This window comes from Diadema antillarum, unplaced genomic scaffold (assembly GCF_040938485.1).
Source record: "Diadema antillarum isolate AM-2024a unplaced genomic scaffold, OU_Dant_1.0 seq00000030_RagTag, whole genome shotgun sequence".
In the NCBI taxonomy this organism is placed as follows: Eukaryota; Metazoa; Echinodermata; class Echinoidea; order Diadematoida; family Diadematidae; genus Diadema; species Diadema antillarum.
Genome location: NW_027271146.1, coordinates 1,255,462 through 1,269,770, shown reverse-complemented (window position 1 = coordinate 1,269,770; position 14,309 = coordinate 1,255,462). Strand labels below are relative to the sequence as shown.

Below are 14,309 nucleotides of genomic sequence, written 5' to 3'. Positions count from 1 at the left end.
ACACTCTTCACTTTCAAGTCTAATAACTTTTGAAAGGATAACGCTACCGCTTTGAAAGTTGCCATTAATCATGGACACAATGTGTTAATAGTATATGCTCAATTTCAGCTTAATCTGATAATCCCATCATTGTTGTTCCTCCAGTGGTTTACAACCTGTGCTTTGTCCCTTTCATTGCTCAGCTAGCATGGCTTGGTAAAGATTAAATGCTTGAATAGCTCCTGGACTTCAGAGCCTCTTTTCTCAGTTCACACTTTGTCAGAGTGTGTGCTCTCTTTCCAGTATTTACATAGGTTAGGGGAGTCCATTTGAATTGATTTCTACATCATTTTAAAGCTTGAGAGTCTGATCTCTGGTGACTTTTTGTTGGTTTTGTGATGCAGGGTCACACTTAAATGACACTGTATTATCAGGTAACGAGTTTTGCCATCAGGGTCAAACCATATGGTTTAACCTCAGGATTTGGAAGTGATAGCCTCCCTCGTTACAGTATTTCAAACCCTGCACATGAAACTATCTCTATGATCCCCATCTTCATCATCTACATAATGTGATTACATCCTCACAAATGTTATTCTTTGAAATAAATTGCATGTGTATAGATGACAAGATATTTGAGATCTCACTTGATTTGAGGCTTTGTCCAACAGCTGATATGACTGAAGCAAATTTGTTGTTTTTTGTGTTTTGTTTAAGAAGAAGAAGTTCAAAGAAGAAGAAGAAGAAGAAGAAGAAGAAGAAGAAGAAGAAAAAAAAAAAAAAAGAAGAAGAAGAAGAAGAAGAATAGGCATGAAAGATAATTGCCAAACTGTAGTGTATACATGTGAACACTTTACTTTGGTTTAGAATATGGAGCAGGTATGTCAGAGTCTTGCCAGATTAAGATTTGTTGCACTTGTTTTTAGTAATCAGGCCTGTGCATTGTAATATAAGCTGGCGTAGATAAGCATTTTTTGGAAGTAAGTCAGGAGATGTAAAACAGCATTCATATTTTCAAAGAATTAGATAGAAAATTGATGATTGATATTGAGATTATGCTGATATTATCTGCTCTTCAAGTTTAATTGGAGAGAATGCTGGGCAAATTTTATCACACATGAGCATGAATCATTATCACTGATCTCTTTAGTATTATCTGGATATCTCATTGGCCCAATCATCCTGTCAAAACAATTAAAGTCGCCGTTGCCCATATGTGAGCCGCCATGTTACTACGCACACTCTTACGCAGACACGCAGGCATTTTCCAGCAGAATTATCTCCAAGAAGGCGTGATATCATGAGCTCCATACACAAATGAATTGTAATGTGATTGGTAAGATGGTGGCGTGGTGGCTTCAAAGCAATTGGCCGATGAGATATCCAGATACATGTACCTCCTACAGAGATCAGTGATCATGATGAGATGTAAAGGCTATAAGATAGTAAAGAGAAGTTGACAATATCAGATGTTCATATTTGGTCTAGCTTTTCTTTTTCTTTTCTTTTTTTTGTCCAAGAATAAAGAGCATGCCGCAGTTACACTGGGGTATGCACACACAATGTATGATGATGGAATCATGAGTTGAGGTTTTGGATAAAACCTGGATGCTGCAAGATAATATGAGTTCATTGCTTCCTGCAAGATCACATTTAGATATGTATGTGACATTTTTGTTGATAAAATGTTACCAGTTGTTTACATACCATCAAGACATCAAACAATGGTCTCCTTCTTCTTTGGCAACATCACCTCAAAAGAATTTCATCCTTCAAAAGCAGATGACATTGATACACATTCTCGCTATTTTCATTTTCGTTAATTTTGCAAGTCACGTGCTATTCACAAATCCAAAAACGCACAAAGATATCAGCTCTGAGCCCTACATAAATGAAACATGTGCGCATACATTTCTCCATTCAGTACTGTACTCCGCGGTCGCAAATTTAACCACTCGCAAAATTGCAGGGAAGTATATGATCACGTCAAATGACTCTCACAAAGAACTGTAAAAGGGGAAATTTTTACAAGATCAATTTTGTGCACTCGTCATGTATGGTGAATTTGGTATGTTTTCAATAAATTTCACATTCATCTATGATACATGAGCCTACTATTCATGCTTCAGCTGAGTCACCTACAGTACTACACTTTGTAGCTTACATTAGACATTCAAATGATGTGGCAGGACTAACACCTTACACCGTAGTATAGAAAAAATATTATAAACAAAACTTCCCTGAAGTGATTTTGTGTTTCACAGTGTCACACAATAGATCAGTGTGCTAATATATAATTTTACCCTTGTTGCGAGTCTACTTGTGGCTTTCACAGTGCTCAATTAAGTTTATTTTTGACAAAACAGTAGCCACTATTTTTGCATTATCGGGGTAAAAGAGAAACTGCAATATGATCTCTTTTGTCTATTGGAGTGTGGGTCTGTGTGTTATACATTTCAAGCAAACTGGCTCATTGCACTTTCACTGAAATATATTCTTTCCATAGAATTTATTTTAGATCATTGCACTCAATGACATACAATACTGCCAAATTCCAATTAATTCCATGAGAGTTGAGACAATATCAATTTCTCTCAATCTATCGCACCATGTCCAGTGAGACAGTGTCTTTAATCGTATCCTAAACACTTGGAGGAAATTTCCTATAAGAATAATTCATGTTTGATGTGTCAATTAAACTGTGTGATAGACCACTCAGCTTGAATGTATTGGTATAATATTCCCAAGAACATTTTCTGTTTACCCATGTTGTGATACACATTTCAAAACTACAGGGGAAAATGTTCCTGTGGATCCTGTTGGACAACAAGTATCACTCTGAATAGAATCACTATATATTACACTCACATGGTAACTATACTATTCTGCTTTGCGCCCGACTCCTTCTTGACAAACGGCGACACAAGGACGAACAGCGATGTCGGGACAACATGATCGGGAATATCCTGCACAGGAATATCAAAGCATGCGAGATTTTCGGTATCAATGAACTGAAGGGCAAACATGTGATAAATGACCCTGGTAACAAATGTAATAGCTTAATAAAATCAGCTGAATTGGTTTCAGTTTACAGACAACTGAAGTGTGGCATCACAGCCATTCATCGCCATGAAACTAGTAATGGTTGCTCTTAATGCTCACTTCCAACCCACTGTCTTTATGAAGTCTTGTGCATAGATTTCTGGTTTGGAACTAGCACGAAGCTATTACAAAAGACTGTGACATCATCACTTATCTACTCTATATGACATGTCTTCATGTAAAAGGGAAACTAGAAATGTCGCTATGGCGACTGATGCCTCCACCATAATGCATGATTCTCCCAATAGGTGTATAGTACAATGTCTTCACAATGTGTGATGACAGTTTCACATAACTGGCAAAATATCGAAATGACAGGTTTGTCAGAAATATCTTGAATGTTCACTTTCCATGATCTGGGTTTGCTCTAATTGTCTATTACAGAGTGCAGGTACACATATTTGGGGAATTGAAAATTTTTACTTGACTTCTGACCAACCTTGTTATAAGTTTATGCATTGAGTATATGATTTCAAAGGTATGAAGAAAGAGTGTAATTACAGTACAAATTTTTTTTTTCATTTAAACTTGACCTTTGACCCTTAACCTTTGACCTTTGACCTTCTGGCTGGAAATTTCCAAGAGAATCTCAATTAAGTAATACATGTACATATATTGAATTCTAAAACTAATAATGCAATCATTGCATAAACTAGTGTATGAGGGAAATAGTAACATTTTGAGGAGTTGACCTTGACCTTTGACCCCCTGACTATTGACCCATGACCCCCAAATTCCCTAGATAATCCCTGCCAGTCAGTACATGCATATGTACCAAGTTCCATGAAGATACATTGAACCATTTGCGAGAAAAGTGATATTGCAACATTTTCACCTAACCTTTGACCTTTTGACCTTTGACCTTATGACATGAAACTCTCTCTGGAGAATCTTTACGCAGTAGTACATGTCTACACTAAGTTTCAAGAAAATAACTGCAGGCATTGCATAGATATGGGGGAAATAGCAACATTTTTAGCATTTGACCTTGACCTTTTGACCTTTGACCTCTTGCCAATGTCACTAAAATCTACTCAACTAATTGTCCCATCATACATCATCCTTGGACCAAGTTTGGTGAAAGCTGCTTCATCCAGTTTTGAGTTATCACATAAACAGATAAATTTTAGGATTTGACCTTGATCTTTGACCTTTGACCTCTGTCCGATTTCACTGAAAAACTAATCAAGTAATTGTCCTATCATACATCATCCTCCAACAAAGTTTGGTGAAATTTGCTCCATCCAGTCTTGAGTTATCGCGTAAACGGATTCAATTTCATGATTTGACCTTGACCTTTGACCTTTGACCTTTAACCGATTTCACCCAAAATCCAATCAAATCATTGCCCCATCATACTTCATACTTGGACCAAGTTTGGTAAAATTCCAGTAAATGTTACTCAAGTTATCGCGTAAACGAAAGCGGACAGACATACGTTCGGACGTACGGACGTACGGACGGACGGACAACCCGAAAACATAATGCCTCCGGCACCACTTCGTGGCGGAGGCATAAAAAACAACAGTATTTTGATTGAGTAATATATGCAATTTGCAGTGCATTCTTAAACTTGAGTTTTGCATGTAGTGTACAACAAGACTTAATGAATATGAAATTATGCAACTCTACAAGCGGCTGAAATGAAGAAAACACATTTAGTGACAAATGTTGGCAATGCATTCCAAGTTTGAGTTTACGGTGGAGTGCTGAGCTTTCCTTGGCTAGCATCAGAGCTGTCACAGTACAGAGCATTCAATCTTCTTATATTTGTGAATCTTACCGTCTTTAATACAGTGTATTTCAGTGGACAAACAAAATTGAATCAATTTGAAGTTATGAAACCATGCATCCAGTATCTGCAACTTCAAATCAGTTGAAGGTCTTTACCATACAAGAACATAAACATATATCCCATATTCGACATTACATTTTGGGAGATCAAAAGTTCAAAAAGAAATGATTATTTACAGTTATCACTTAAAAACACAACAGATCACTGCAAGAGAAATGAGGAAATCTCAACGGGAAGAAAACTGAAGTTTTGTGAACATCTCATCAGATGGCAGATGCCTCTAAGTATCAGGTGGTTGCCTATAAGTATCAGGTGGTTGCCTATACGTGTCAGGAGGTTAACTCTTCTTTACCTCTACCCTAAAATACCACTGACATGATGCTTAGTGGAGCCAAGAGAGTTACAACAACTGTATTTTACATTCAACTCACAAAGTGGCCTGTATTGTGTTGGCTGAGTCTGCTGTAGTAGCGATATCTGTTGTAGGTTGCTGCCACCCTGGCATCGGCCGGGTGCTGGATGTTGCCCTGGTCCGAGGGGTACGTTGGGATGCTGGAGTGGTGGAAAGGTCGTCTGGGTTCGTTGGAGTTTAAACAGAGAGAAAGAGACAGATTGTCAATACATGTACTCTCTCACAATGTGACATACAGTGTAGATTGCTGAGAGTCTTTATCTGCGAGTTCATTCTGCTTTTGAAATGTTCATGACTCAGCTGATAACACTGAATGGAATTTACGCTATCCACACTTTGCACAGATAAAGGACGGAAGACATTTTTGCAAGCCAACTTGCCCCTACTGTACCTTACATCTAGATTTCTAAGCACTTGGTCATACAGTAAATGCTGTTATTTTTGTGCACAGATATTTTTTTGTGAATGAGGACTGGACGTAACAATTACAGCATTATCATGAGATGTTGTTTTCATGATTTGATGATACCCACTACTCGTACAGCACATTATTACATTTATAAATGTCTCGAAGTGTTTCCATAGCGACTTGATAAAAAGACAATCACAAGTGCACTCATGCCTGTTTGTTAGCAATTTTTTCACATGTTGTTATTTTGTGGCCCAACACAACAGTGATTCACAACGTTTGCGAAAAATTAAACCCTCATGAAAATTACAGCATTTACAGTAATTTACCATGCCCTATTTCTGGTATTTCAGAAAATCCCCCCCCCCCCCCTTAACCCGTTGAGGACGAGTCCCGAGTATACTCGGGCAGGTGTCTATGGGAAATGTATGTTGTAGCAAAATCAGTCCGTCCTCAACGGGTTAAAGAAAAAAAAAAGGAAATTTGAATATATGTAGGTTAACAAGAATATGGCAGTTTTGTCATAGGTCATATGTGATGAAACAGCAATCAGGATTACAAAATTTTTCATCATTCACCATTTTAGTTTCAAGTAAAGCAAATTTGTGTCCAAAGCATACTAGCAGATGTGCCATTGAGCAGATGTAAAGCACATAAGAATATGAAAGTTTGCAAATACTGCATCTGTGATATACTGTAAACAGCTAGATACAAAACTGTACGTGCATCATAAGTATCAACGTATTAGCTCAGACTTGTGACATGGTTTAGGTGCTCTGGACAGACATGGAAAAACTTTGTGATTATTTTCTTTCCTCTTGGGCACTTCAGATCTCAGCTACAGTAGTGCTTTTGTCTCACACATGGGGGTAATATGTGTGGATTTGTTACTTTTAAATGACCACTAAAAAATGTAATCTTGTAATATTTAATACTATCATTATCATCAACCTACAAATTCCTACCCTCAGCTATATTCTATAGCTGCAGGTATTTCAAGTTCTAGTTTAAAACCTTATTTCAAGTTCAGATATAGTTTAAAACTCTATTTTAAGTTCAGATAGTTTAAAACCATATTTCAAGGTCGGATATAGTTTAAAACTCTATTTCAAGTTCAGATAGAGTTTAAAACCATATCTAAAGTTCAACATAAAACCCCATCACAATATATTGAAAGAAGGGCTTTTGCAGCTGTTTGAGTACTTTCACAATTTGATAGGACTTTGTTTTGTGGCTGAACATTAAGTGTTGTTTTTTCTTCATTTTTTTTTTGTTGTTTAATCTCAGATGACGAAAATATACCTTGGCTAATTATATCAACACTCAAAGCAATTCTTATTTTCAAGATTCCTTTGACTGTTTATGCATGTGACACATGACTATTCTAGGAGGCTTGTTGGAAACATAAGAATCTAAATGTAGAAGTGGATGGCCCACCAGTGTGACAGGATGTACGGGCAAAACTGTTGTTGAGTCTATTTCACCATTAAATATTTTAAGTCACCTGCACTGTATTATGTAAACTGTCTGGTTCCACTCATAGTTCAACCATGCAAGTGACTGGGACCCGACCATATTGTAGTTTAAAAATAGAAGGATAGACAGTAAGAGTGTATGGACCAAGGTAAACAGACATTTAAGTCCTCGGGAGATAAGTACCAATACTGTGTTAATTCTAATTTTAGCTGTAAAATGATCATATTTTCATGTAACAGAACTCTTAACTGTTTTGAAGACCCACATTCTTTAATCCCCTAGTCGAAATATAATCATGATTCTCTACAATAACATGACAACCTACAACATGTATACAGATGCCTAAATATAGCCTACCAAGCATGAAAAAAAAAAAGTTTCTTTTATAATTTGAATCATTGTGATCAACGTTTTCCAAATTAGTGAGATTAGAGAAGGAAAAAAAAACAAGAAATGTTGCTGAAGACAATGAATATCCCATCCTTGCCTTTAGTGTAAGTCTAAACAGGGGAAATATAAAGTAAATAACAGAGGAGAGTCTATACATCTTCATGTGGAGTTCATCTGATGACCTCATGACCTGTGGTAAACACTTGTGTACAACTATCTCAGTGGTTTGTTTGTTCGGGTTTTTTTTTTTTTGCTTTGTTGGTTTTTATACAATTCAGAGGATAATGTAACATTGACGCCCAATATTAACACACTTTCTTCCACTCTGAAAGATTAATGCCTCACATACATTGTATTAATTATCATGTGTGCCAAATTCCATGTTTATATTTGTATACTAAAAAAGCAAAACGTGAAAAGCAGTTTCCTTTGCAAGGATTTTTGCACTTTAATTGCCACTCTTGAAATGTGTCTTGCACATACACAAACATGCATGTATTTCAAAGTCAACATGTGAGCCAACTTTCATATTATACTTAAAAAAAACACTGGGAAAATTGTTTGGACACAAGGGTTTTCTCCCGCCAATAATTGTTTGTCATATGTAGTTACCATAGCAACATACTTTCTCCTATTCGGGTGGGTCGATTTGAACACCAATTTCTCAATTTAAAATAATCAAAACATGTGCATAGCAATTTGAATCAAGTGAAAACTGCAAATGTTCTTTTCACCTAATTTTTTGCCACACTACTGTAAAAGTGGATATTTTCGCGCGACTAATTTTTCGCGCTCAGCCAGATAAGAAGAGTTTCGCGTGTTTTTAATTCCGCGGTATGAAGACATCAACTACAGGAACATATGGCAAGCAAAAATATTCGCGTGCTTTTATTTTCGCGCGACAAGTAGTTTCTGATTGCGCGAAATGCGCGAAAATTTCAACACCGCGAAAATTTCCACTTTTACAGTATGCTACTTCCATGACAATACACTTTGTGTGTGTCTTATGTGTGTGTGTGTGTCTCTCTCTCTCTCTCTCTCTCTCTCTCAAAAAAGGAACATCTAACACATCAACCCGCACATCAAGGACAATGTAATGGCATAACATTTATTTGAATTGCTTCAAAACTGCACAAGTAGTTGTTCCACAAGCTTAAATAGCAACTGTCCAACCAACCATGTCAGAGACCAGAAATGCTGATTCCTACAATCTGTACATAGTATGCAGTTTCTTTGTTTGGTGGGAGTATGTACAACAATGCAAACTCAGGGGGGGAAAAAATACTCTTGAGAAGTATTTGAATATATTAATAATAATAACAATGATAAAAATGATGATAATAACAATAATGATAATGATAATAATAACGATAATAACAAAAATAATGATAATAATAATAATAACAATAATGATAATGATAACAAAAACTCTTATACATGTAGTATTGCTATCATCAGTGCCAGTAAATCACTTCTCATGCCACCTACAATACTGTACATGCCTATAACTGCTGGACGCTGTACATCCACAATTATCATTACTATTATTGTCATAATTATCATCAAATCAACATCAACATCACTGTCATGATGCTCATGGAAAAAGTGTAGAAATTGAGTGTCTAGCATATTTATGCTATTATTTCTGTACTTAAATGATTGAATTTTGAACCACCAACCCAGATCAGATTACAGGACCTCAACAAATTACACTGACCTACTGTATACTGCCATTGTACACTGTATATTTAAAACACAAACAAACAGAAAACAGACAAATGAAACACAAATGTTTATGCCAGTTTGACAGATTATCATGGAACCAAAACCTTAGAACCAGATGAGTAGACCTTCACAAACAGTTTACCTACATATTGTATGTGAAGGAGACCGGCACAATACACAATGGTAGGTCACATGACTATTTTCTTATTTTGAAGACAATGGCAGAAACGTGTGCATGATAGTGGGGAATGCATGACTCATTCAAGCTTATTATCTACACATTGCACTCAAGTGTATCACTGTACAAATTTAACTCAGATATTTCAGCCATTCTCAAAATCTCCCTTCACCCAATGCTCAATGATTATACAATACTACAGCAAGGTAATCATTGGGTTGGGGGATGAGAAGAATGTAAAGATTATTTCTACACATTAATTTTTTCTTCACCATTTCAATGATTATTTCAAATTCAAAAGTGTGTTGAAGTCAATGGCTGCAAAGAAAATTAACGTGATGTGAAAAGGAGCCCTGAAAACAAAGAAAGTTGAGGGGTGATGTGAAAACAGGAAGGGTATGGAGTTTTTCTATCTATCGGTACTGCCGACAGTTGGATTTATCACATCCTGGGACAGGCTGTGTAAGCATTCATGCGACCTATTGAAAGTAGGATCCTTGTACATGTGAGTGTACAACCAGTCTGTCCTGGTAAAGCCATAATCTGTCTGCAAATCACATTTGTCACACATGCCGGGGTCTATTCCATGGATACGTCAGGAAAGAATGCTATTATCTCCTGTTCAACACATTAATATACAACCCAAGTACATTTGACGTCAAAACGTCTGCGTTCAACAATGGAATTGCAGTGGCTTTACACTCAGAGAGCGCAAGACATCTCCTGTAAAAAACATAATGTACTAACCTCCTGTTCAATAAGTGAAACAGGCATCTAAAACCCATGCACATTTGACATTGAAATGTCTCCAATTGACAATGGGAATGAAGTTGCTTCATTCTCTTAAAGACATCCCTTTAACCCTTTCTGCACCAGGGACTTTGGACAGTGTGTGCAATGCTATGGGGTTTTCATTGCCAAATGACACACACAGCACACAAAGGGTTACATGAAATACTACAATGTTTCACTTTCAACACAGCCATAATTTAGTATGGCGATGTTTGAAAACTTCCCTGAATACTCAACATTTCTCTCAATTCTTTCCAGTTCAGGGGGTAAAACAGTAGAAACATAACCACCTGACCTGTTCAAAGACACAAAATTACAGACACAGGCATTACGCTAATTCACCATGAGAGAGCCAGCCTAAATTTCTCACCTTCTTTTCCTATCTGCTCCACCTTGACTGACTCCACTCAAGTTATTTGACCCTGGACTGCCTCGTATTGAGTCCTTTCTAGCTCTGTGGATGAGAACACACAAGGTATTGGTTAGGATATAAAAATGCACACCACAGCTTGGCAGTTCTTAACTCTTTATGTGCCACATTGACACAACCAGCGCAGTTGACAGCTTGTCATTAGTTGCAAACTTCACATATTTTGCTCAAACTGCGAACAAAGGCTCAAACTGCACACAAAGCCATTATCGCAATATACCACAGTAAATTGAAATTGTCGTGCACAATGCCATTCCTCAAAAACACAATGCTTGGTGTGTGGTGACTGACTAGCAATATTCCATCTTGATCTCCCTAGGGATTTTTCAACTTCTGATTTTCTGTAGAGGTTGCCTTAATAAAAAAAAAGTATACTACCTCCCAGGCTATTCAAGAAAGTATATGTGTAATTGTGAGAAGAATGCAATTTCTTCCGTTTTGTAAATTCCGAGACATGTTATGTAGGCCTATATATCACTATGTACCTGGTACATTCATTTTTTAATACTTTGTCCACTGGCAAGGAAAATAGCCATACATGTAACTTTGTCATGAAATTACAGAAATGACAAAGCCTGCAATTTTCTCTGCAAATCTGATGTACGTACCCGAGGTACAGTATTTCCAGCAACAACAAAAAAAAAGTTTTTAGGAAGACTTATGTGGCTTACACAGAATGCTTTCCCAAACTGCGAATGTATTGCAGTTTCCAAATAATTGTATTTACCAAGGTACTGATACAATGTACATTGTATGCAAAAACACACTCCACACACACACACACAATGTCCACACGGAGATCAGGCCTTGACTTTCCGGCCTGCTTTTCTGGACACATCCGTCTGGTCATGTGGACATGAATTTCACAGTTACTTTGAGCTGCACTATCTCTGTTTGATCATTTTGGGCAAACACATCCATCAATGGTCAATGATTTTGAAGGTGCAGTCTTATAGTTAATACACTTTGTATATTATGGTAGATTCTTCTCCACTACAGTGTATTTACAAGCCCTCATGAAGTGATTACTAATGCATTAAAATGTTTGATGATAATTTTGCTTTCTTAATGAACATAAAACCTCTCAAACAAGAAATTCTTATTTTTCTCCTGTTATAGCTACATTTCAGGCATTAGTTGTTTTATTGTTCTTGAGTGGTGGATGTGTTGTGCCTAAGACTAAAAATGTGTATACAGTAACATATAGCAATGCATATCAAAGTATGTCTAAGACTGTTTTTCTTTAAAACCATGAATTATATAAGAATATGAAATGCTGATACACTAAAGACTCTCTTTACTAACAACAATGTGGTGGAATAAATTCTCCATAGATTTACCTGTAAATGTGTACCAAAGCCTGATCTGTGTCAACTTTAATCAGTAATATTTCTGAATTGTCACAGTTGCAATTTCTGCAATTTCTATTTTCTATCTCATTTTGCCTCTGACGAAGATTCTGCTAGGATCAACAGCTCAGGCCCCTTTTTACTCCAATTTCTATTTTCTTTACAATTTCACAACTTTAACAAAGCATCGGGGTCTTTCTTTTGGTACTCACCATGATTTTGTTTTTATCTTCACCAATATTGTCAGTACAGGGTATGAGGTTAAAATATAAAGATGGAGCATTACTACTGCCTACCAAGTGCTAGTTCGCACAGAAATTACACCAAATGCACCAGTATGAAGACAAAAATGAAACTGCATTGTAATGTCATTCCACACTCAAGGTTTATTCTTCTTGTAGCATTTTTGACATATGGGGATGAACCAGCCTTTTGAGTGATCCTGAGGTCACTCCAAACTGTATAGGATTCTAACTTGATATGTTTATTGTTTAATCATATCCAAATCAAAACAAAGAAAATGTTAAATAAACATTACCAAAAGAGTGATTGTACAATAAGATGTGAAAGTATCAGCTGATAAAGCCACTAATAAACAGAGAGCACTTTAGAAGCACTTTGGTGAGACTTAAGGCAAATACAACTTTCACTTTAGTATTACACACTTTAATAGAATTTTGTGGTTCAACTGCCAAACCTCAACTACTGTATAAAAATTGAATTACACACCACAATGACAATGTGTATAAAAAAATAAATAAATAACTAAAGGTGGGGAGACATACAGTGTATAGCTGAGAGGAAAAGCATGGGACTGTTGGGATGCTGAGAAAATATTTTGGATATGGGGGGGGGGGGGCAAGCTACAGCATTATGTTAAAATGTGATTAGAGTTTGAGGAAGCTAAAGAGAGATAATGAAAGAGAAAGAGATTGGAGGTATTACTCAATAAAGTTTAGTGCTGTGCTGTGGATTGTGCAGGGAAATGAACACCCTGTAACAGCTAATTCTGCTGTACAATGTACTTTAATTCACAGTGCCTACTAAAAGAGGCTTGTCCTATCGTTTGAGCACTGAACCAGTTCTAAAGAAGCTTTACACTAAGCATTATAGTTGATTGTACCTTTTTACAGAGATAGCTGATAGGGTTCAGTAATTAGGGCACATACTGTACCTTTACAATAATCAGTCATTGCTTCTAACTTTTCAGGTGGTGTGTCGTACAAATGACCTCCTAATGCCTATCATCACAAGTTAAAAGTTTAAATCATCAACACAGATCAAGGTAGCTGGGACTGGGAATGATGGGTATGATTATTTTCCTGCCATGAAACATATCACTATCTAGCTAGGAACATGCCTTCTAAAGTTTTGGATCGAAACCATGTCAAATCATGTTTTGACATGACCATGAAATGGCCATAAGTGTGCAAATCAGTAAACTGAATGTACTTTTGATTATGTAGCAGGATACACAAGCTCTGAAACACAACACACAAGTATCATTAATCATTGCAACAGAATGGAGTCACATGTCAACCAGCATGGGCCTTTATCTCCCTTATCAAGGCTGCTGAAAACTATTTTGTCCAATGACTATGAGTGCAAACACATATGTCAATTTCCCAGTAATATCGACGAACGCCTAATGATAAGGAGGCATTGTTTTCCTGAAGTTTCTACGGTACTTGATGAATGTCTTCCTAAGGTCTTCTGTATTTGAAATGAATCATATTGAAAAAATGCAATAATGTACAGGACTCTATGCATTCCTGATACACTTGAAAGTAGTTAATGGCGTATGTTGCATCTATTACTCTCACACCCTGTCTTCAGGTAATCACTGATGTTGATACTGAGAGCTGAGTGTTGTAAAACAATGACTTCACGAATGGACTTGTCTGTTTGTACGATTTTTCACACTAATATCATTCAGATAATAAAAATGCTCACAATAATGATATAGACTTCATGTGAGAATTGTACTGGATGTGATTTATGAACTATATTACTGCAAGCTACATAAGTACATTGTACATATTGCATCGACAGAAACATTACTGGTATCTCAAGTGCTCAATAGAAAGGGCAGTCATGAAAATACCTGTTCCAATAGCCTTCGCACGGTTATAGCATTTAACACAATTAAGTGTATGAACACAATACTTTTGGTCAGATCTGTTTCGTAAACCATGAATACCTGAAAGGGCATTAATTACTATTTGATAGTCTGCACAGCCTGGGCCAGATTATTTCATGGTTTTTGCAATGT

The 14,309-nt window shown here is 36.6% G+C and overlaps 1 protein-coding gene across 1 annotated transcript in view; it reads right to left on the bottom strand.

Annotated features, from left to right (window-relative positions):
* The window catches only part of LOC139725269 (sodium-coupled neutral amino acid transporter 9 homolog), a 31,836-nt gene that overhangs the window by 15,987 nt on the left and 1,540 nt on the right, over positions 1-14,309 (bottom strand). The window contains exons 2-4 of the mRNA XM_071636357.1: positions 10,629-10,712; positions 5,308-5,449; positions 2,848-2,945 (exon numbers count right to left, since the gene is read on the bottom strand). Coding sequence (XP_071492458.1) covers positions 2,848-2,945; positions 5,308-5,449; positions 10,629-10,712 — 324 coding nt within the window. The remainder of the gene's footprint in view (positions 1-2,847; positions 2,946-5,307; positions 5,450-10,628; positions 10,713-14,309) is intronic.